The sequence below is a fragment of the Chiloscyllium punctatum genome, chromosome 49, assembly GCF_047496795.1.
Source record: "Chiloscyllium punctatum isolate Juve2018m chromosome 49, sChiPun1.3, whole genome shotgun sequence".
Taxonomy (NCBI): domain Eukaryota; kingdom Metazoa; phylum Chordata; class Chondrichthyes; order Orectolobiformes; family Hemiscylliidae; genus Chiloscyllium; species Chiloscyllium punctatum.
In genome coordinates, this window is record NC_092787.1 from 43,741,227 (window position 1) to 43,763,258 (window position 22,032).

The 22,032-nt window shown below is 42.9% G+C and overlaps 1 protein-coding gene across 5 annotated transcripts in view; it reads left to right on the forward strand.

The window, feature by feature from the left end:
* The first annotated feature begins 5,634 nt into the window (after positions 1 to 5,634).
* Positions 5,635 to 22,032, forward strand: part of LOC140469642 (tubulin beta-4B chain-like) — a 40,731-nt gene continuing 24,333 nt past the window's right edge. The window contains exon 1 of one of the 5 annotated variants that reach the window (XM_072566340.1): positions 5,635 to 5,750. In XM_072566340.1, the coding sequence (XP_072422441.1) occupies positions 5,694 to 5,750 (57 nt within the window). In that variant the 5' untranslated portion in view covers positions 5,635 to 5,693. Of the gene's footprint in view, positions 5,755 to 5,939; positions 6,029 to 22,032 lie in introns of those variants that run through there. The other 4 variants (XM_072566342.1, XM_072566344.1, XM_072566341.1 and 1 more) reach the window with 4 other exon arrangements.

Genomic DNA, 22,032 nt, shown 5'->3' on the forward strand with positions numbered 1-22,032 from the left:
TGAGTGGTGTGTGTATGGAATGAGCTGCCAGAGGAAGTGGCGGAGGCTACAATATTTAAAAGGCATCTGGATGGGTATATGAATAGGAAGGGTTTAGAGGGGATGTGGACCAATTGCTGGCAAATTAGACTAGATTAGGGTAGGACATTTGGTCGGCATGGGTGAGTTGGACCGAAGGATCTGTTTCCGTGCCGTACGTCTCTATGACATTCCACAGATACTGCATGGCCTTCTTCCTTTTTCACTTGTATTTAATGAATATATTGGCAATTTTTGAGAAGATTGTGGCTCAGGTTGATGATAAGTATGTAAGTTAGCTCACTAAACTTGAAGGTTTGTTTTCAGACTTTCGTCACCATACTAAGTAACATTATCAGTGAGAGTCTCTGGTGAGGCCCTGGTGGTCTGTCCTGCCTCTCTATTTATCGGTCTTTATATTCTCCTGTCAGGCATAAAATTCACAAAAGGAGGAGAACAACAGACTCCCATTCCTAGGCGTGACAGTTGAAAATACAGTTAACAGAAAGCTTCAAACCAGCATCTACAGAAAAACAACACACATAGATCAAATAGTTAACTTCAGAAGCAATCATTCCAACATCCACAATTGGAGCTGCATAAAGACATTATTTCAAAGAGCTACACCACACCGCAGCATCCAAGAACTACAAAAAGCAGAAGAGTAATATCTATACAACATTTTCAAGAAAAATGGGTATACAGTAAACACAATCCGCTGATTCCTCAGAAAGAAACCCAAACAAGCAGATACAATGCAACCAAAAACTATAGCCACATTACCTTACATGAAAGACATATCAGAAATGACTTGCAAACTACTCAGACCCCTTGCCATCATGGTAATCCACAAACCAACCACACACTTAAACAGCGACTAATGCAAGAACTGTAAAAAAAATCACTACATCGGACAAACTAGCAGGAAACTTGCCACCAGGATACATGAACACCAATTGGCCACCAAAAGACACGACCCACTACTACTTGTTTCTATACATACAGACAAAGGACATCACTTTGACTGGGACAACAGGCAAAACAAAGACACGCATGAGAATACTTAGAGGCATGGCATTCTAACCAGAACTCCATCAATAAACACATCGATTTAGACCCTATCTACCTTCCCTTGAAAAAAGAACCGGAAAAGACATCACCCATCTTAAGAAATCAAGACCTATAAATCGAGAGGTGGGACATACCACCAGTGTGTCACCAGTGACTCTCCTTGATAATATTACCTAGTGTAGTGACAAAATGTCTGAAAAAAAATTTTCAAGCTCAGTGAGCTAATTTACATACTAATGAATATATTTTGTAAAGTGAAGTTGAAGAGTGTCAGATCAGCCATGAACTCATTGTATGGCAGAGTCAACCCGCTGAAGAGCATTCCACCCAGATCCAAGCACCAACCTATCTTTGTAACCCTGCAATTCCCATGCCAAGTGCACCTAACCGACACATCTCTGAACACAACGGATAATTTAGCATGGCCAACCCTCCTAACTTGCAACTTTGGATGTGGGAGGAAACCCATTCAGACATGGGGAGGATATGTACTGAATGGACTACTTTCACCCTTCTGCCTTATGGTCTTTTATATTTCAAATGTTAGTGTTTGCAGCACTTCGCTTTTATTAAACAGTACAAGAGGTCATTCAGCTCGTGCTACCATCATATTTTTCAGAGCTGAAAAGTGTGTTGTTGGAAAAGTGCAGCAGGTCAGGCAGCGTCCAAGGAGCAGGAGAATCAACGTTTCGGGCATAAGCCCTTCTTCAGGAATGAGGAAGGTGTGCCAAGCAGGCTAAGATAAAAGGTAGGAAGGAGGGACTTGGGGGAGGGGGCGTTGGGAATGTGATAGGTGGAAGGAGGTTAAGGTGAGGGTGATAGGCCAGAGAGGGAGTGGGGGTGGAGAGGTCGGGAAGAAGGTTGCAGGTCAAGAAGGCGGTGCTGAGTCCGAGGGTTGGGACTGAGATAAGGTGGGGGAGGGGAAATGAGGAAGCTGGAGAAATCTGCATTCATCCCTCGTGGTTGGAGGGTTCCTAGGCGGAAGATGAGGCACTCTTCCTCCAGGTGTCGTGCTGCCATGGTCTGGCGATGGAGGAGGCCAAGGACCTGCATGTCCTTGGCAGAGTGGGAGGGGGAGTTAAAGTGTTCACTCACGGGGCGGTTGGGTTGGTTGGTGCGGGTGTCCCAGAGGTGTTCTCTGAAACGTTCTGCGAGTAGGCGGCCTGTCTCCCCAATGTACAGGAGACCACATCGGGTGCAGCGGATGCAGTAAATGATGTGTGTGGAGGTGCAGGCGAATTTGTGACGGATATGGAAAGATCCCTTGGCGCCTTGGACGGAAGTGAGGGGGGAGGTGTGGGGGCAAGTTTTGCATTTCTTGCGGTTGCAGGGGAAGGTGCCGGGAGTGGAGGTTGGGTTGGTGGGGGGTGTGGACCTGACAAGGGAGTGAGTGGTCTTTCTGGAATGCTGACAGGGGAGGGGAGGGAAATATATCCTTGGTGGTGGGGTCTGTTTGGAGGTGGCGGAAACGACGAAGGATGATACGATGTATCTGGAGGTTGGTGGAGTGGTAGGTGAGGACCAGTGAGGTTCTGTCCTGGTGGCGATTGGAGGGGCGGGATTCAAGGGCGGAGGAGCGGGAAGTGGAGGTGATGCGGTAGAGAGCATCGTCAACCACGTCTGAGGGGAAATTAGGGTCTTTGAAGAAGGAGGCCATCTGGGTTGTTCGGTATTGGAATTGGTCCTCCTGGGAGCAGATGCGGCGGAGGCGAAGGAATTGGGAATATGGGATGGCATTTTTACAGGGGGCAGGGTGGGAAGAGGTGTAATCTAGGTAGCTGTGGGAGTTGGTCGGTTTATATTAAATGTCCGTGTTGAGTCGGTCGCCCGAAATAGAAATGGAGAGGTCTAAGAAGGGGAGGGAGGAGTCTGAGACGGTCCAGGTAAATTTGAGGTCAGGGTGGAAGGTGTTAGTAAAGTGGATGAACTGTTCAAAATCCTCATGGGAGCACGAGGTAGCGCTGATACAGTCATCAATGTAGTGGAGGAAAATGTGGGGGGTGGTGCCAGTGTAGCTGTGGGAGATGGACTGTTCCACATATCCGACGAAGAGGAAGGCATAGCTGGGGCCCATGCGGGTGTCCATGGCTACTCCTTTGGTTTGGAGGAAGTGGGAGGATTGGAAAGAGAAGTTGTTCAGAGTGGGGACCCAATTCCTTCGCCTCCGCCGCATCTGCTCCCAGGAGGACCAATTCCAATACCGAACAACCCAGATGGCCTCCTTCTTCAAAGACCGCAATTTCCCCTCAGACGTGGTTGACGTACTCTCCACCGCACCTCCTCCATTTCCCGCTCCTCTGCCCTTGAACCCTGCCCCTCCAATTGCCACCAGGACAGAACCCCACTGGTCCTCACCTACCACCCCGCCAACCTCCAGATATATCGTATCATCCTTCGTCATTTCCGCCACCTCCAAACAGACCCCACCACCTCCCCTCCCCTATCAGCATTCCGGAAAGACCACTCACTCTGTGACACCCTCGTCAGGTCCACACCCCCTACCAACCCAACCTCCACTCCCGGCACCTTCCCCTGCAACTGCAAGAAATGCAAAACTTGCGCCCACACCTCCCCCCTCACTTCCCTCCAAGGCCCTTGGATGCTGCCTGACCGGCTGTGCTTTTCCAGCAACACATTTTTAAACTCTGATCTCGAGCATCTGCAGTCCTCACTTTCTCCATCATATTTTTCATACTGCAATCCACATTTTGTTCAGATAATTGTTATTTTTCTTTCAAATATTTATACAATTCCCCCGGAAGGCTTTTATAGAAACTGTACATACTTCTCTATTAGGCAGTGTTTTGCAAATTTTAACCAATTGTTGTGTAGTAATACCATTTGTCCTTTTATCAATTTGGTTATCAACTTAAGTTCCTCTATCAGCTTAAATTCTTCTATCTGAACCCCACTATGGGTCTCCTCTCTGTGCTAATGAGAACAACACCAGTTTCCCCAGATATCTGCTAAATGAAATCCTATATCCATCCAAGTAAATCTCTTTCACCCTCGTTACTAAGTCTTCACATTAGGTGGATTGACCATGCTAAATTGACTGTAATGTCCAAGGATATGTAGATGAGGTAGGTTTGTCACAGGAATGTAGGCTTACAGGGATAGGGTAGTGGATGGATCCAGGTGGTATGCTCTTTGAAAGGTTAGTGTGGACTTGAGTGGCCAAATGGCCTGCTTCCACACTATAGGTATTCCTGATTTGGAGATGCCAGTGTTGGACCGGGGTGTACAAAGTTAAAAATCACACAACACCAGGTTATAGTCCATCAGGTATGATTGGAAGCACACTAGCTTACGGAGCGACGCTCCTTCATCTGGATGAAGAAGCGTCGCTCCGAAAGCTAGTGTGCTTCCAATTAAATCGGTTGGACTATAACTTGGTGTTGTGTGATTTTTAACTTTATAGGTGTGGGATATAGGTAAATTAATGTTACTTCTGCAATTCTGCAATTCCATTTTACAAAGTAAAATGGACTCACGACAGTGTGTAATTGTTTTAGCCACGAGCTGAGTCAACAAGAATGGAAACGATGTGGAGGAAATATATAATTGTTTTTGCATTAGCTAAAACTGTATGTCAGAAGGTAGACATTACGGGCAAATAGATAAGATGTTGTGAGGGGATGAAGTTAAGCTAGATACGCCTGTACAAACAGTAGGTATAAACATCTGCTTCCCACTTTTACAAAAACACAGGAACAAACCCCAATTAAAAGGGTCATAGGGATCAGAACGGCCTCGGGAAAGGCACAGATGAAGGGGGTAGATAATGATGAAGAAAGAATATGCCTAACAATGACCTATAGCAGGATGAGGTCAAACAGTCTTGTGAGGCCAGAAATAAGCATTTTGTCACAGATAAGGCTGGATAAGGCAAGAGATAAACAGGGGTAATGGGGGCCAGTCTTAGGGAAGTGGAGGATGTAAACAGGGGAGGGAGCAGTGTAAAACAATAGAAATCAAATCATATAAATGTTGTGTATGAATTGAATTTGGTGTGTGTATGTCCTCTACCTTATAGGCACTGGACATCTCACTCACTTGCAAGTGTAAAATAAAGGACACTGCTGATTCAGATTTTGTCTCGGACTGCAATTATTGAGGTGTGTGAGCTTTGTTTCTCACATAGGTATTCTATGATCCTTCATCAAATGTAGTGCCCAGAATTGGTCACAATATTCGAGCTGGGTCCAAGTTAATATGTCTGTAAGTTTATCATAACTTGCTATTTTTGTACACCCTACTTTTGTTAATAAAAGGTTAAACCTGACATATGACAAGCTGCTATAACAGGACTAACAAAATGTCATCACCTGTCCTGCAAGATTATGACAAATTACCGCCAAAGAAAAAGGGCGGGGTTACAGTAGTTGCTGGGCAACATTAACCCACAGCCAATCATACTGCAGCCAGTCCAATGTACTGGACCGATTGGATGAGTTGACCGAGCAGTGGCTGTTGATCGACAGGCAGACAGCCTATGGAGAGACTGGAATATGATCAAACTGTCCAATAGTGAAGTCTCGGCCACGGAGCTGAGGAGCCTGATTTTCTGCTCGTTTCTTGCACTTTAAATCCAACTGTCGGAAATGCGGGAGATTGTGCACATCCAGGCCGGCCAGTGCGGCAACCAGATCGGGGCGAAGGTTTGTAAGTGTGTTGAGAGAGCGGCTTAGCCCTTACCGCCAGCCAACCCTGGTAGGGACAGTCGATGCTGCGGTCACAAGATGGCGGCCGCACGTGTCAGCTTCCGCTTGGGATTGGCGCGCGCGGCACCAACGGCCGCAGTGCCGATGTGCGCGTGCCCAGTTTGGTCAGAGTCACATGATCGCTGTTGAGGTGGGCTGGGCTTTTGGATGTAGGTTTGCTCGCTGAGCTGAAAGGTCTGTCGATGGGAGAAAGTTGTTTCATCAACCCATCCTTGGTAAATGTTGCCGTCGTAATAATGACTTGTGCTAAGGGAAAGTTAACAGTCCGGGTTCACTGACCCTTCTTCTCAATTAATTGTGTATATGCTGAATATGGGGGTGGGGAAGGAACCATGATCTTCATTGTATGGTAGAGTGGCATTGAATAGGCTACTTTTACTTCTGTTTTATGGTATTTTATATTTCAGATTCCAGTATTTACAGTATTTTCCTTTAATTAAATAGTACAAGCCATTCACCTCATGCTCCCATCATATCTTTGTACTGTCATCCACATTTTTTCAGATACTTGCTGTTTTTTCTTTCAAATATTTATCCAATTCCCTTCTGAAGGTTATTGTAGAACCTGAATATGCCATCCTACTAGGCAGCGCATTCCAAATTCTAATCAGTTGTAATATCTCCATTGCACAGGTGGAGATGGAGCCTGAGAGAAAAGCAATTGGCTAGACAAAAGTCAATGGATCCAAAACATTAATTCTGCTTTCTCTCCATAGATGCTGCCAGACCTACTGAGTTTTTCCAGCAATTTCTATTTTTGTTTCTGATTTCCAGCATCCACAATCCTCCTCATTTTTAAAGGCATAGGAATTGATAGATTGGGGAAAGCAAAAAAGAAAAACGTTAACAAGAATAGGTGAGCAGTGTTTTTATTCAATTGTGTGAAACTTGCAAATGCTTGGATTCATTTGTGTTTTCCTATAAGGAATGTAAAGTTAATAAACAGTGCAGAGACTGCAAGTCTGTTGCATCCGTTGCTCTCTGTGTGGTCCCCTTTACATCGGGGAGACTGAATGCAGATTCGGGGCCTGATTTGCAGAGCATCTGTGGCCTACACACACCAGTAACACCACTTTGAGGTTGCCAGCTATTTCAACTCCCCAATTCCTGGCAACGTGGCCACCCTACGCTGCCTCCACCGTCAAAACAAGGCCACATACAAACTGGATGAAGCATACCTTATATTCCGCATTGGGAGTTTACAACCCAATGACCTTAACATAGAATTCCCCAGCTTCAAAATCTCCCCACCCCCGACCCCATCCTGGGTCTAGCCCTCCACCTCCACCCGTCCCCTTGACCTGACCTAACCTGTTCATCTTTCTTTCTTTCTTTCTTCCTTCCTACCTATCTTCTCCCTTCCCGCTGATCTATCCCAGTCACCTTTCTGCATGCACCGATTGCCATCCCACCTACCTTTCCCCAAACCCCACCCTTCTCTCTCTTTGTTTGAGCCCCCTTCCCATCCTTGGATGCTGCTTTACCTGCTGTGCTTTTTCCAGCTCCATACATTCTGACTTTCAAGCATCTGCAGTCCTCACTATCTCCAGCAAGCATTCATAAAATATTAGTGTCCTTATTTAAGGAAGAGTGTAAATACATTGGAAGTAGTTTGGAGAAAGTTTATTTAACTACGTAACTGGATGAGTAAGTTGTCTTATGAGGAAAAGATGGACAGACTAGGCTGGAGTCTGCTGAAGGTTAGAGCAAGAAGTGATCCAGAGGAGTCTGTTAAAGTTAGATGTGGCAAGAATATTTCTTCTGGGAGAACCTAGAACCCAGGGTCACTGTGTTTTTAAAAATCAGGGGCCTCCAATTTAAAGCAGATAAGGCAAAACTTTCCCAGGATCATGAACCTTTTAGGACTGTACCTAAAAAGGAGGTAATTATCAGTTGAGAGATTATCCAGATTAGGTGGGAATTTGGATTTTTAAAGTTACAATCAGATGACCCATGGTCTTATTGAATGACAGCAGTCTCAAGAGGCTGAATGACCTACCTACAGTCATAGGTTTTTATGCTTGTACATTTTGCACTCACGTAATAATTCCTAACCAAATGTGGCCTTAAGCTAGTAGTTCCAAGGAATTTATTCTTAGGGTGATGTCAAATTTCTCTGGTTTCTAGTTAGTTTAAAACTGGTGAACTAAGCTATTAAACAGATGGAAGGTGGTGATGGAGGGTTGCCTTTCAGACTGGAGGCCTGTGACCAGTGGTGTGCCACAAGGATCGATGCTGGGTCCGCTGCTTTTCATTGTTTATATAAATGATTTGGTTGTGAACAGAGGGGGTATCATTAGTTGGTTTGCAGATGATGCCAAAATTGGAGGTGTGTTGGACAGTGAAGAAGGTTACCTCAAGAGTGCAACAGGATGTTGATCAGATGGGCCAATGGGCAGTGAATGGCAGACGGAATTTCATTTAGATAAATATGAAGTGCTGCATTTTGGAAAGGGAAATCCGGGCTTATACACTTAACGGTAAGGTCTTGGGAAGTATTGCTGAACAAAGAGACCTTGGAGTGCTGGTTCATAGTTCAAAGTGGAGTCGCAGGTAGTTAGGATAGTGAAGAAGGCATTTAGTATGTTTTCCTTTCTTGGTCAGTACATTGAACGTAAGAGCTAGGAGGTCATGTCGAGGATGTACAGGACATTATTTAGACCACTTTTGGAATATTGTGTCCAACTCTGGTCTCCCTCCTTTGGGAATGATGTTGTGAAACCTGAAAGGGTTCAGAAAAGATTTACAAAGATGTTGCCGGGGTTAGAGAGTTTGAGCAATAGGGAGAGGCTAAATAGGCTAGGGCTGTTTTTACTGGAGAAGTTGGAGGCTGTGGGGTGAACTTATAGAGGTTTATAAAATCATGAGAGGCATGAAGAGGGTAAATAGACAAGGTCTTTCCCCTGGGTTGGGGGAGTCCAGAAGTAGAGGGTATAGGTTTAAGGTGACAGGGGAAAAATTTAAAAGGGACCTAAGGGGCAATGTTTTCCGCACATGTGTGAGAGAGAAGTGATTGCCAAAGGAAAGTGATGGACGCTGGTACAATTACAACATTTAAAAGGCATCTGGATGGGTATATGAGTAGGAAGGGTTTAGAGGGATCTGGGCCAAATGCTGGCAAATTGGACTAGATATGTTTAGGAAATCTGGTCAGTATGGAAGAGTTTGACCGAAGGGTCTGTTTCCCTGCTGTACATCTCTGACTCTAAGATTTTGAGGGGGCGTGACTGGGTGAGTGTGGAAAGGATGTTTCTCCTTGAGGGGTGGGGTGGTTAAAAATAAGGGGTTGGTTATCCATGAGGGGAATGTTTTTTTTCTGAGGGACATGATTCTTTGGAACACTGTCTTTCTCAAATGGTGGTTGGGCATAATCTTTAAGAACTCTTAATGCAGATGTGGATAGATTCCTGTTCCAGATGGGATATCATACAAAATCTAAGCCTAAGCCACTTGATGATATATTAAAGGCAAAAGGTTTTTGAAGTGTTTTAACTTAGAGAGGAGGAGATGTTTTGGGAGGGAGTTTAAGAGCTTAGGGGTTTTGGCCACTGAAAGCAACTTCAGAATTAAATATTCTAGAATGGCCAATCCACCAGCTTGCTTGCATTTTTGTAATGACTTCTAATTGTGAATCTTTTCTTCAATCCAAATCCTTCCATTCAGGAAGGATAGTGAGCTCCGTTTTGTGCTGATATTAGCATCAGTTCTTGTAATCAATAAACAGCTTATTAATATTTTTAAGACATTTTGTGAAGTCTAAATTTTGTGGGTGTCTTGCAGTATCTGAGACTGTAAATCCACAATTAAGCATTATTTCCTTCAGCTTTTCTCTCTAGAAGGCTGACCTTTTTGTCCTGTGACTCATGCTAAAGCTAAAGTATAATGGCGTTGTTCAAGCATTTAGGCAAATTTGGATATGGATATTTTGGCTTCTGTTCTCCAAAAGCCATTGCTACTGTAATAGCATCAGCAGGGTCACAGACAGGTCAGTGAACTTGCGAGAAGATGGAATTTTGACAAGCTGCTAGTCTCTTGTTAGGAAAGACAAGATGCTGTAACTAGTGATTCTGCATATATTTTACTTAATATGGCATAATTGCTTGATATAAATTATTCTAAACAGTTTAGAACATAGAACAATACAGCGCAGAATAGGCCCTTCAGCCCTCAATGTTGCGCCGACCTGTGAACTATTCTCAGCTTGTCCCCCTACACTATCCCATCATCATTCATGTGCTTATCCAAGGATTGTTTAAATCTCCCTAATGTGGCTGAGTTAACCACATTGCTGTTGGTTGTTTATGAATCCCAGCATAGATCTAAACTGAAGACCCATTAATCAATGCATAGGTCAATTTCTAGCAGGATAATAAACCTGATCCCTCAGTTGGTGCACTAATCCAGGCAACTGAATTGTTGAAAGTCTTCAAGAGAGGTATAATTTTCTTTTTTTTAAATTTTCGTTAAAATTTTATTCCTCACATACCTATAGAAAGCTTTAGGGTGCTTCATTATTTGCTAAAGACTGCTCGTGTCCTCTCTTTGCTCTTCACTCTTTAAATCCTTCCTAGCTGATCTGTAACTCTCCATTGCCTCATCTGAACCATCTTGTCTCACCAACACACAAGCCTCCTTCTTCCACTTAACAAGAGACACAATTTCTGTAGTAAACACTTGTTTGGACCCTTGTTTCTTTCCATACAACTAAGATAATTAATCGGGGAAAGTGCCCAACATCATAAGATGGGAAAATAGATGCTATTCAGGAACGAGCATCAAATGTAATCTTGTAAATTAGGCAAACATTTAACACAAGTTTTGTATTTTTACTTTTTCCTCACTGGTTCCATGTAGTTAAACTTATGCAAATCAAAGGCCCCCTTTTAATTTTTAAGAGTTCTAACATGTGTAATCAGTAAATTAGAATAAATTCCATTCTGATTACAAATAATATTTCAGCTTTATTATTAATCAGTTCTTGCCTTTTGTTGTTTACAAACCAAGCCTGTATGAATCTTAGCATAGATGTAAACTGAAGACCCATTAATCGATGCAGAGGTCAATTTCTAGCAGGATGATAAACCTGATCCCTCAGTTGATGCACTAATCCTGGCATCTGAATTGTTGAAAGTCTTCAAGAAAGTTATAATTTTCTTCTGTATTTTCGCTGTTTAAAATTTTATTTAAATCAATTACAAATCAGTCATGATTATACTTTACAGTGCTCTGATCAAGTTGCATGCTCAAGGTTGCAAATTATATTTGTTGTAGTAAAATGAGAAATTCAGCCGATGAAGTGCAGTGCACAGAAAATCACTGAGGCTCGTACCTAAAAGTTCTGAGTTCTGACTTTTTTTTTAAAACAAGCCTGTTCAGATATGCTATGACACAGATCTGCAGCAGATGGGACTTAAACCCAGATCTCCTGGCTCGTTACCGCACAGTGCAAGAGCTCTTAACTGGATTCACTTAGGCAATTCATCTTGGAAAGAAGATATATGAACTGATTTTTACTGAACTTTCACAGATACATTTCAGATTGATGATGGGATGTTTGTCTAACCAACTAGATGATTAGTCAGTGGGGAGAACAGACAATACTTTAAACAGACAAATGAACATGGGAAACATGTCAGTCTACATCTCTAATTACCTTCATTGTGTGTACTAAGATCAGAACCTTTTGGCCCACTATTTCTATACTGGCTCTACAAATAAACATCATTATTTGGTGCAATCCTCCTGTGACTCTGCACATTGGTTATATTTAAATAATAATCTAATGCTCTGTTTAATGCAATGATTAAACCTGCTTTTACTAATGCAGGCAGTGCTGAATGGCTTGCGAAAAATGTTTTTTATTGCATCACATTTATTACTTCTGCAAATTGCTTTTAAATCTTCGCCCTTTCATTTTTTAAATAAATACTTTTATTAACAAGATTTTGAATTTTTTACAAAAAAAATTACTACAAAATAATATAACAATCTTTCAATATAACAACAGGAACAGTAAACAAGCTACTACTCCACTTCACAAAGACTTTAGAGAAAAATAATTTAACTACCAATTCAATAAATAACTAAACCAAAACAAAAAGAAACAATTGAACCAAGACAAATTTAAATTAAGTTACAACACTCAGCGCAATCCCACCAAAGCTCCCCATCACTGGGAGCATCAGTTGGCATACCGGTATTTGTTCAGAATTCTTCCTCCCAGGGCACCAGACACAGACCTTATGGCTACAAAAAGACCCTAATCAATATAGCTGATAAGTCCGCGTCTGTATGGATCAAAAAGGGCTGCCATGTCCTATTAAAAGAAAAGCTCAGTTTTCTAGTGCACCGTACTTATAAGAAAGTTAAGGGGAATGTACTCCATAACTAACCTACGCCACCCTGAGAGTCCTGGGGGATTTTCTGACACCCAGCTCATCAGAATGTTCTTCCTCATGCAAAATGAAAGAATACTAAACAATTTCTTCCCGTGCACATCCAAAGAGGTGAGATTTGGTGAATGCAAGAAGAGGGACACTGGATCGACTTTGACCTCTGTTCCCAAGACCCTTTGCAAAACACTTGCTATAGTGCCCCAATACCTATGAAGCTTGTGGCATGACCATAAGTAATAGTACCAACATGTATTTTATAATTTGGGCACGTTGGGGAAGCTCTTGTCTTAAATTTCACAAGCCACTCTGATGCCCAATAAGCCTTGGGGAGTACCTTCAATTGCATCGCCTGAGTCCTGTTGGAAATCAAAATCTTCCTTGCGTTCTCCCAAATATCCTCCCACTCCTCTGATGAGATCTCCACTTCTAATTCCTGAGCCCAGATTCCACACAGCTGCTCGATATCCTCCTAATCAATGATAGAGGTTGCTGACCGAGTGTAGTGCCTGTGGACTGAAGTACTCTCCAGATCCAATTTATAGGGACTAACCATTAATGTTGTCATTTCTGTATGAAGTCCCTAATCCTGGAAATAACGAAAGAGGTCTTTCTTAGATAGTTCATATTTCTGGCTCAACTGCTGGAAAGACATCTTGACCACCCCATCAAATAAATCTCTAAAACAGGAAACTCCTCTGGACCCCCAGAGCCTAAAGCTGGAATCTTTCGATCCCTGCCAGAATCTTACCATTCCTCCTATAGGAGTAAAAAGGGAAGATTTTTTGTAAATTGCCCTTGTTTTGTCGCATCATTCTCTATGCTCTACCTGAGTTAAGGACAATTGAATTTCTGCAGTGGTTCATAAATGGTCCTCATCTTGTCCCTGGACAACAGATTAATGAGGAAACATTTTGCCTGGGAGGCCTCGATGTCCAACCAAATTGACCGCAGGTCTTGGCAAGCCCAATCCGCCACATAGGACAGTAGGGAACTTATTTGGTATTTCTTAAAGTCTGGAAAATCCACAACCCCACCCCCCCAATCCCCTGCAGAAGCTGCAATTTGGCAAGCCTTATAAGAGGCCGTGGCTGATGCCAGATCAAAGAGCCGAGCTGAAAAACGTGTTGCTGGAAAAGCGCAGCAGGTCAGGCAGCATCCAAGGAGCGGGAGAATCAACGTTTCAGGCATAAGCCCTTCTTCAGGAGCTGAGCCAACTGTTAAACCTCTGTAGTGCTTGCCTAGGAAGCAACAAAGGTGTATTCGTATGGGATACAATAAATGAGGAAGAACATTCATTTTAACCAGAACTATTCTACCGAACCAGGATATTGGAAGATCCTCCCAGTGCTGAAGGTCCTGTCTTATATCTTCTCTAGCAACTGCACAAAGTTAGCTTTATTATAATCGATCGAAGGCCGGGGTGATAAAATGTCTAAATACAGGAAGCTCCCCTGTAACCATCTGAAAGGTTTTGGATTCCACCCCCAAGATCGGGTACTCTAATAAAACACCTGATAGGCATGGCCTCCAATTTCATAAAATTGATTTTATACCCTGAGAAAGAGCCAAATAAATTAATCATTTGTATTAAATGGGCACAAATATTGTCGGGTTAGGTAGAAAGAAAAGAACATCATCTGCTTAAAGGGTGATCTTATGCCTTCCTGATCCTACGTCCGGGGCAATTATGTTTTTTTTCTATTTCTCCCACGCTACCGCTAACAGCCGTAGTGCTTATACTTTCCCCAGCACCCGTGTGTGTGTGTGGGTGAGAGGGAGACACAGTGAAAGACAACAGGTATAAAAATCTTTATTCAGTTTCTAATACCAGGAAGAAAGGAAACACCAGAGTGGCCAGTGACAGGCAGGTGCCCATATCATCAAAGGGCAATGTTGCATGATCAAAAAAGTGAAGGGGACAGCAGGGATTAAATCACAATGGAGTTGGAGGGGGAGATAAAGCATTCCACTTCGTGCGGTGCCCACCTCTCCCTGCACAGCTCACGGGTGTTAGTAGACACCGCGTGCTCCTTCTCCAGGGACACCTGGACTCAAATGTAATGATGAAAGAGGGGTAGGCAATCGGCCATAATGACCCCCTCCAAGACCCGTTGTCTGGACCTGTTTATGGCCAATTTGGCCAGGCCCAGGAATAGATCCACGAGGAGATCCTCTGACTTACCGTCCACATCAGGTGCCCAAAGATCAGGAGTGTGGGACTGAAGTGCAACCAAAAGCAGAGGAGAAGGTTTTCCAGAAAACTAAAAATGGTCCGGGGCAATTATATATATTTTTTGCTTCCAGGGGGTTGGTGGGCAAGGCAAGTCCCAGGCAGCAGTGGTGGAGGCATGCCCCAGGTGTAATAGGGGCCAGGCAGCAGCAACAGAGGTGTAGACAAGACCCAGGCTGCAGCAGCAGTGTGGTGGCTGTCTGTGTAGCTGAGCACAGCTCAAAATAGAGAAAAAACAAACACAAGCAAACAATAAAGAGACCCAAACAAAAAAGAAACAAATATCTTCCCTAAACAAACGGGGGAGAAAAAGGCAAAGAAACTCTTATCATCCTTAGAACCAGCAGGAGCACACTGATGAGCACCAGCCAGCACAGAGTCAGTGCCCTAAACTGACGAAATCCTGGTCAGTTATTTTTCTAAATCTACTGGTTATATATTCTTCCTTCCTCCCCCCCCCTCCGTTCCCAACACCACTGCTTAATTGCAGTAGGGCTTATATTTTCCAGGGCAATTAAATTGGGTCCTCCCAGACAGCCTCTGCCAATGGCCCAATCACTAATGTAAATAGCAATGGTGAAAGGGGGTACCTTTGTCAGCTGCCTCTGCCAATACTAAAATTGTCAGACCATATACAATTAGTGAGAACCGCTGCTTTAGGGTCACTATATAACACTGCCACCCACCTGGCAAAGACCCCTCCAAGACCAAACCATTCCAGCTCTAAAAAAGGTATGGCCACTCCACATGGTCAAAAGCTTTCTCTGCATTCAAGGAGATTACCAAGCCCGGAATCAACCCTTGCTGGCACACCCAAACCATATTTAGCACTCTTCTAATATTATTAGAGGACCGGTGGCCCCTAATAAAACCTGTCTGGTGCTCCCTTATGACAAAGAGCAAGACGTTCTCCAGCCTCAATGCCAGCATTTTTGACAAAATTTTAAAGTCCACATTTAATGATGATATGGGCCTATATGAAGTATAATCCTCTGGGCTTTCCTTGTCTTGAGAATAAGAAAAATATTTACTTCCCTCAGGGAGGGTGGGAGGCACTCCTGACTATACAAATAATTGTACATGACCAACATTGGCCCAGCCAGCATGTCTATAAACTGCTTACAAAACCCATTCTGAAATCTGTCTGTACCAGGTGCTTTACCATTCTGGAACTACCTCACTGACTCCTGTACTTCATGGATTGTCAAAAGGGCATTCAAAAGAGATGCAGCTCTGAAGTTACACCTGGGAGGTCCAAGGCCTTAAAAAAGGACTCAATTTTCGCCAGTCTGTCCTCACAGCCCTCCCAACCGGTACAGCTCAGACCAGAGCTTCCTGAATGCTGCATTAATCTTTTTGGCATTGCAGGTGATAGTTATAGCACCCTCTCTAATGGATGTGATAGATTGGGGGCACTCTTCTTTCTGGCCAAGTACGCCAAATACCTTCCTGGTTTATCACCATACTCGAATAACCTCTGCTTTGCAAAGGAAATCTCCCTCTTTGCTGTCTCAGTGAGCGCAGCATTCAGAGCGGCCCTAAGGGCTGTGATCCACTACAACTTAAGTTATAGACGGTCTGTCAAAGTATGCTGTCTTGGCTGCCTTCAGCTGGGCCTCGAGCATACGCTGCTGCTCTCCCCTCTGTGTGTCTCTGAGTGAGGAATAATCAAACCCTTTGCATAGGCCTTGGCAGTCTCCCAGAGCACCGACGGATTACTGGCTGTACCTGAATCAATGTCCCAAAAAATTTGTAATTCCTGTGAAAAATACTTAATGAACTTGTTATCCTTCAGGAGGAAAGGATCCATGCACCAGTGCTGCGGGCCTGTCCCATCACCACCAGCCTTAACGTCCATATACACTGCTGCATGACCAGAAATGGCTATGTTCCCAATTCTGCAGGATAGCACCGAATTCAAAAAAGGCTGATGGAGCAAAAAAATGTCAATCCTAGTATAGCGCTTACATGGGTTAGAAAAAAAGATGAAGTCCCTACCCTCAGGGTGAAGACATCTCCACACATCCACCAGCTGCCTGGATTGCGAGGATCCTATCCACCTCAGTGCCAACAAGCCAGTTAAAGTCCTCCCCTATAATAGTATGACGCGTCCCAAGGACCATCAGTCTGCAGAAAGCATCCGTTAAAAATTTGATGGGGTGTGCTGGGGAGCAGGTGTGCTGGGGGAGCAATATACATTCAAATACCATATTCCTCTCCATGTATTAAAGCTTTAGGGATCAGAAACTGCCTATATTCGTTCCTAATTTGGTTTAACAACTGAAATGGAAAATTCTCTGGATAAGTATAGCTGGTCCTCTACTTTTTGAATTAAAGGATGAAAAAAACACCTGGCTGAACCTTCCCTGCTGTAACTTTAAGTGCTCCTTATTGCTTAGATGTATTCCTTACAGCAAGCAAGCATTGACCCTTTCTTTTCTAAGGCTTGAAAATATCTTTGTTCTCTTATGCGGTGAATGACTTCCCTTAACGTATCAGGTGCACCATTTTAATGAACGGTTAATCATAGCCGTCCAAAGCAGCCCGTGACTCCCTGGGAGGAAGAACTCCATTTCTAGCACGCAGAGTGAAAACAGTAAACAGTTCATATAAACTTGAATATACAACTACAAAAACTACCAAATCAAAACTTCTAACAACTACTTCTACAATAAAACAACATATTACACAAATAAGAGGAGACTTTCTCCCCTGCCCACAGGGGGCACTTATACAACACACCAACCCCTCCATGGCTCTTTCTAGCTGAAGCCGCACCCTAAACCCAGACAAAACAAAGTAAAAAAAGTTACATGAGTCTTACAACAAGAAAATTAAAAGTAGGCACTCAGCCCACCTCATCCATACTTTGACCCTAAGCAATCCTGGTTTAAACAAAAGGACCCCACCTCGTGGGAATGATAGAGAATGGGAATAATAGAGATTAAAACAAAGGATAATGGGAGGCGAGAAGGAAGGGAGAGGAGAAAGAGAAGGAAAAAAAGGAGACTCCCACATATTGAAAGGACAAAACCAGGCAAACTACAGGATAAAATCAACTAGGAGAAAGTGAGGACTGCAGATGCTGGAGATCAGAGCTTAAAAATGTGTTGCTGGAAAAGCGCAGCATGTCAGGCAGCATCAAAGGAACAGGAGAATCGACGTTTCGGGCATAAGCCCTCCTTGTTTCTTTGATGCTGCCTGACCTGCTGCGCTTTTCCAGCAACACATTTTAAACTACAGGATAAACAAAGGGAACTCGATTATCCATATTATTTGAGCAAGCCAGTCTGTTTTAAGGTGTCCAGGAAGTCCTTTGCCTTTTCTGATGAGTCAAAATTAAACACGGTTCCTCCATGGCTGAAACACAATATTGCCGGACATCTTGCAGAGTACTGAATATTCAAGTCCCTCAGCCTCCTGTTGTACCTCATCAAAGGCCTTCCTCTTACGGATTATGGCCACAGAAAAGTCTTGGAAAAACGTAATTCTTGAACCTTTGTATAAAAGCCTTTGGATCCTTCTGCAGTGCTGTAGAAGCTTCCAGTACCATTTACTTATCTCTATAGTGCTGGAGTCGCACGAGGACAGGGTAGGGGCACTGGTCCAATCCGGTCTTGCGCGCTGAGACCCAGTGGGCGTGCTTGACCTGCACCCAGTCCACCCCAATTTCCAGTTTCAAAAACTGCGGGAGCCATTGCTCCAAGAAGCTGCCAAGCTAGCCTTCTTCCTCCTGTTCCGGTAGCCTGACCAGGCAGATGTTCTTCCCACGGCCTCAATTTTCGATGTCGTCGACCTGCTCGACTAAACCTCATACCTGCCGTTCCAGGGTCTGTATCTGCCCTTTCACTCTTGATCTATTTGGGAGCAAGAAGAGTTTCTCTCAGCCTCCTTTGTCCAGACCCCTCACGAAGTTGGAAACTTCAATCAAATCTCCTCTTAGACTTTTCTTCTTGAAGGGAAATAGTCCCAGCTTTTCCAATCAATCTTCAAAACTGAAGCATCTCATCCCTAGAATCACTCTTGTAAACTTCCTCTGCACCCTCTCTCGTGCATTCATACCTTTCCTTAAATATATTGTCCTGAAACTGTACAGTCTTCAAGCTGAGAGCTAACTAGTGTTTTGTACAAGGTCAGCATAATCTCACTTTTGTATTTAGTGCCACTCTTAAAGCACACAGCATCCTGTAATATATTAACTACACATTCCATCTGTCTAATGGCGTAAAAACATGTATACCCAGATCTCTCTGCTTCCACATATCCCTTTTGAGTTGTATGCTTTATTTTATACTGTTTCTCTGTGTTCTTTCTACCAAATGTATATTAAATGCACTGAACATCTGCCACCTATCTGTCAACCAATTTGTCAATGTTCTTTTCACTGTCCACCTCAAAGTTCAGGATGCTTGAACCTGACGCATAATTTGTTACTCGTAGATGTCAGTGATCTGTATGAAGAAGAGCAGAGCATGTTTTTAATGCTCTGGGCAAAATTTCTTACTATCAGTTGCCTGTTTCTAATTGTCTTTAAGTTGGTGGTGAGCTGCCTTCCTGATTGTTACAGTCCATGGAATGCAGGTGCAACCAGTGCTATTAGGATCTTGAAGTAATGGTGATATAGTTCCAAGTCAGAATTATGTATGGTGTGGAGAGTGAATTTGCAGCCAATGAGTATTTCTACCAAGTTTGTTTATTTTTCCTGCATTTTAAGGCATTTGATAACTGTATAGACCACCCAAGGAAGTCATTAGGGGCCTTTTTGTATATTTCCATTTTACTGTATCTTGATCTAAATTTTGTTGAATTAAATTAGGCATCTACATTTGATTGTTTGCATTGCAAACTGATTTTATTTATACTTACGGTGTTAAAGTCCGACTAGAAGTAATTAAATACAATGTTCACAATATGCCTTCCAAGTGAGGTTAAAAGTCATTTTAAAATACTCGTACTGTATTTTTTACTTGAACTGTCATTATGTATATCTGTTCATTATGCAAATTTTAAGACATAAACCCCATTCAACCTCTTGTATGGAGCCTTTTTTGCGATGGTGTTTTCTAAATAGGAATACTTTGAAGCAGAAGAGGAGATAAAGTAATTGAGGAAAACCCATTTAATCGAGGAACTATTGTAGCAAAGATATCAGCCATTGCCTGGGGGAAAAAGATCATCACAAAAAGGAGCTGAACTAACATAAGCTTAAGTAGAAGCCAAGGAAAGAAAGGAATTCAATTCCCTTTATCATATGATGTCTGAGAGCAATGGGATATTGCTCCCAATATTGACTATGAATTGTACAATAAAACCAGAATCAGTTTTATGCATAACTTTATACAAGAAATAATGATTGAAATGTACAATGCAGTAATTCTTCTGAAATTATGTAAAAGGCCAAGTAAATTCTTGGGATGGATTGTTAACTTCAGGTCAATTAAATGTGGTTGGGCCAGTAATACATATTACAAATTGTATGTTTACAGGGAAAAAGAACTCTGTGATGGCATTAACTTATTCCCCTGTCAGAAAGCTTTTTTTTTCAGTTGTTCATGTGGTCTCACCTTGTAGCTCTTCTGATGAAGACTTCTGAGCATAAGCTTCCCTCAAGACTTTGAACTTGATCTGAATTCATGCAATCTACCTGCATTCGTTTGTCCTGCATTTTTTAAGATGTCTTTGTGTTAGAAAGGTGTTAGAGAGTGTACAGAAAATATTTACTTGAATCATATCTGAACTGAGAAACGTAATTGTTTCCTTCCTCCATACAATGATTCTTACAAGAACAGAATATATACAATGAATAGGTCTTGATTATCCTTGAATTTATGGTTCAAAAAGGAACAAAGCCACAATACAGATCCCTTTTATTTTGTTTGCAAAAAATATACTTTATTTATGTTACCATTAAATGCACCACAAAACAGTTCAAGTACAATAAATAATCGTATTTCACACTGGAGCATTGCACTCTTTGGTGCAGCCAGCCAAGTGCAAAAATGGAATGTCTTAAATAATAAGGTTTATTTCATAATAGCAACAAGTACAATACATTTTGTCAGGCATAATCACTAGACATTTAGGGAACAGATACATCTGAAAGCTAGAATAAAACTCCTTGTCTGGACCTATGTGCCTGTTCCAACTGCTCTGCCGCTGTTACCCAATTTGAGGTTCCTGCTGGACGTAATCCATATATCTTATCCATTGGGGAGAGTAGATATCACTGTGCGATATTGTCCTGTAGACCGTGGGTTTGATGCCAGGATGGAGGTACTTGTTTTTAAACACACTCTACCTTAGGTGACTGAAGACTGTGCTCACTTTTCCAGTTCGGTGTTGAACCTTGTTGGCAGTGGGATCCTAGTGTCCATGGATTTTGGTAAGGTGGTGTGGGGGCGCAGTGTGGTGGAGGCAGTTTGGTAAAGAATATTTGTTTAGATTAGATTAGATTAGATTAGATTACTTACAGTGTGGAAACAGGCCCTTCGGCCCAACAAGTCCACATCGCCCCGCCGAAGCGTAACCCACCCATACCCCTACATGTACATCTACATCTACCCCTTACCTAACACTACGGGCAATTTAGCATGGCCAATTCACCTGACCTGCACATCTTTGGAGTGTGGGAGGAAACCGGAGCACCCGGAGGAAACCCACGCAGACACGGGGAGAACGTGCAAACTCCACACAGTCAGTCGCCTGAGGCGGGAATTGAACCCGGGTCTCAGGCGCTGTGAGGCAGCAGTGCTAACCACTGTGCCACCGTGCCGCCCAAATGTTCTACAAATGTTTGGCGTTTGGCCATCATATGTCTTAGTGAAGGTATTGATGGTTTGGAGCTTGTCTTCTGGGTATGTGCAAGTATCATCTTTGTGCTGTGGTTTAATGATGAAGCTCTTCTGCTCCACATCACCAGGTAGCTTGCTGAGGATGAAGTAGATCATTGCAGCAAGGAAGGTTGAGAAGAACATTAATGTGATCATAAAACCTTGCTTGAGCCTTGTCTGAATGTGAATTGGAACTGAAGTGAATTTTGTGGTGTTTAGAATCATGATTTTTCACACTTGCTAGAAATTCGTTTGTTTCTAGTGGGCACCATCTGGTCAGATGTAACTCAGTTAAATTAAGAATGACGTCTTAATTCCAATCATCATACAACACTATCCCTGCTGGAATCAACATTACCTATCCCTAAATCCAGGTGTCATTAACTAATACGGATTCTTAGTTCTGAGCCATGGGTTATGGATATTGACCTACCTTAGCATGTTACATGTTTGGTGTAATCAGGTGCGGCTGGGGGAGCTGGGAGCACAAATCAAAACTTTGAAACCAGTCTATTCCAGATCTACAATCTCACCATTTTTTGCAAGCAAACAAATGGTTTCCCCTTCATCATTTACGCCCTAACACACCTTTCTCCTCCTCCCACCAATTGCCCCAACACAATTTAATTCTCTCCTTGGTTCCCATAGTCCATTTGTGCAAGTCATTTCCTAATTATTCCCAATCGGTAGATGCATCAGCTTTACTTTTGTCTGTTTTGTTTTGTAAAATCACACCACTTTAGAGTCATATAGCATGGAAATAG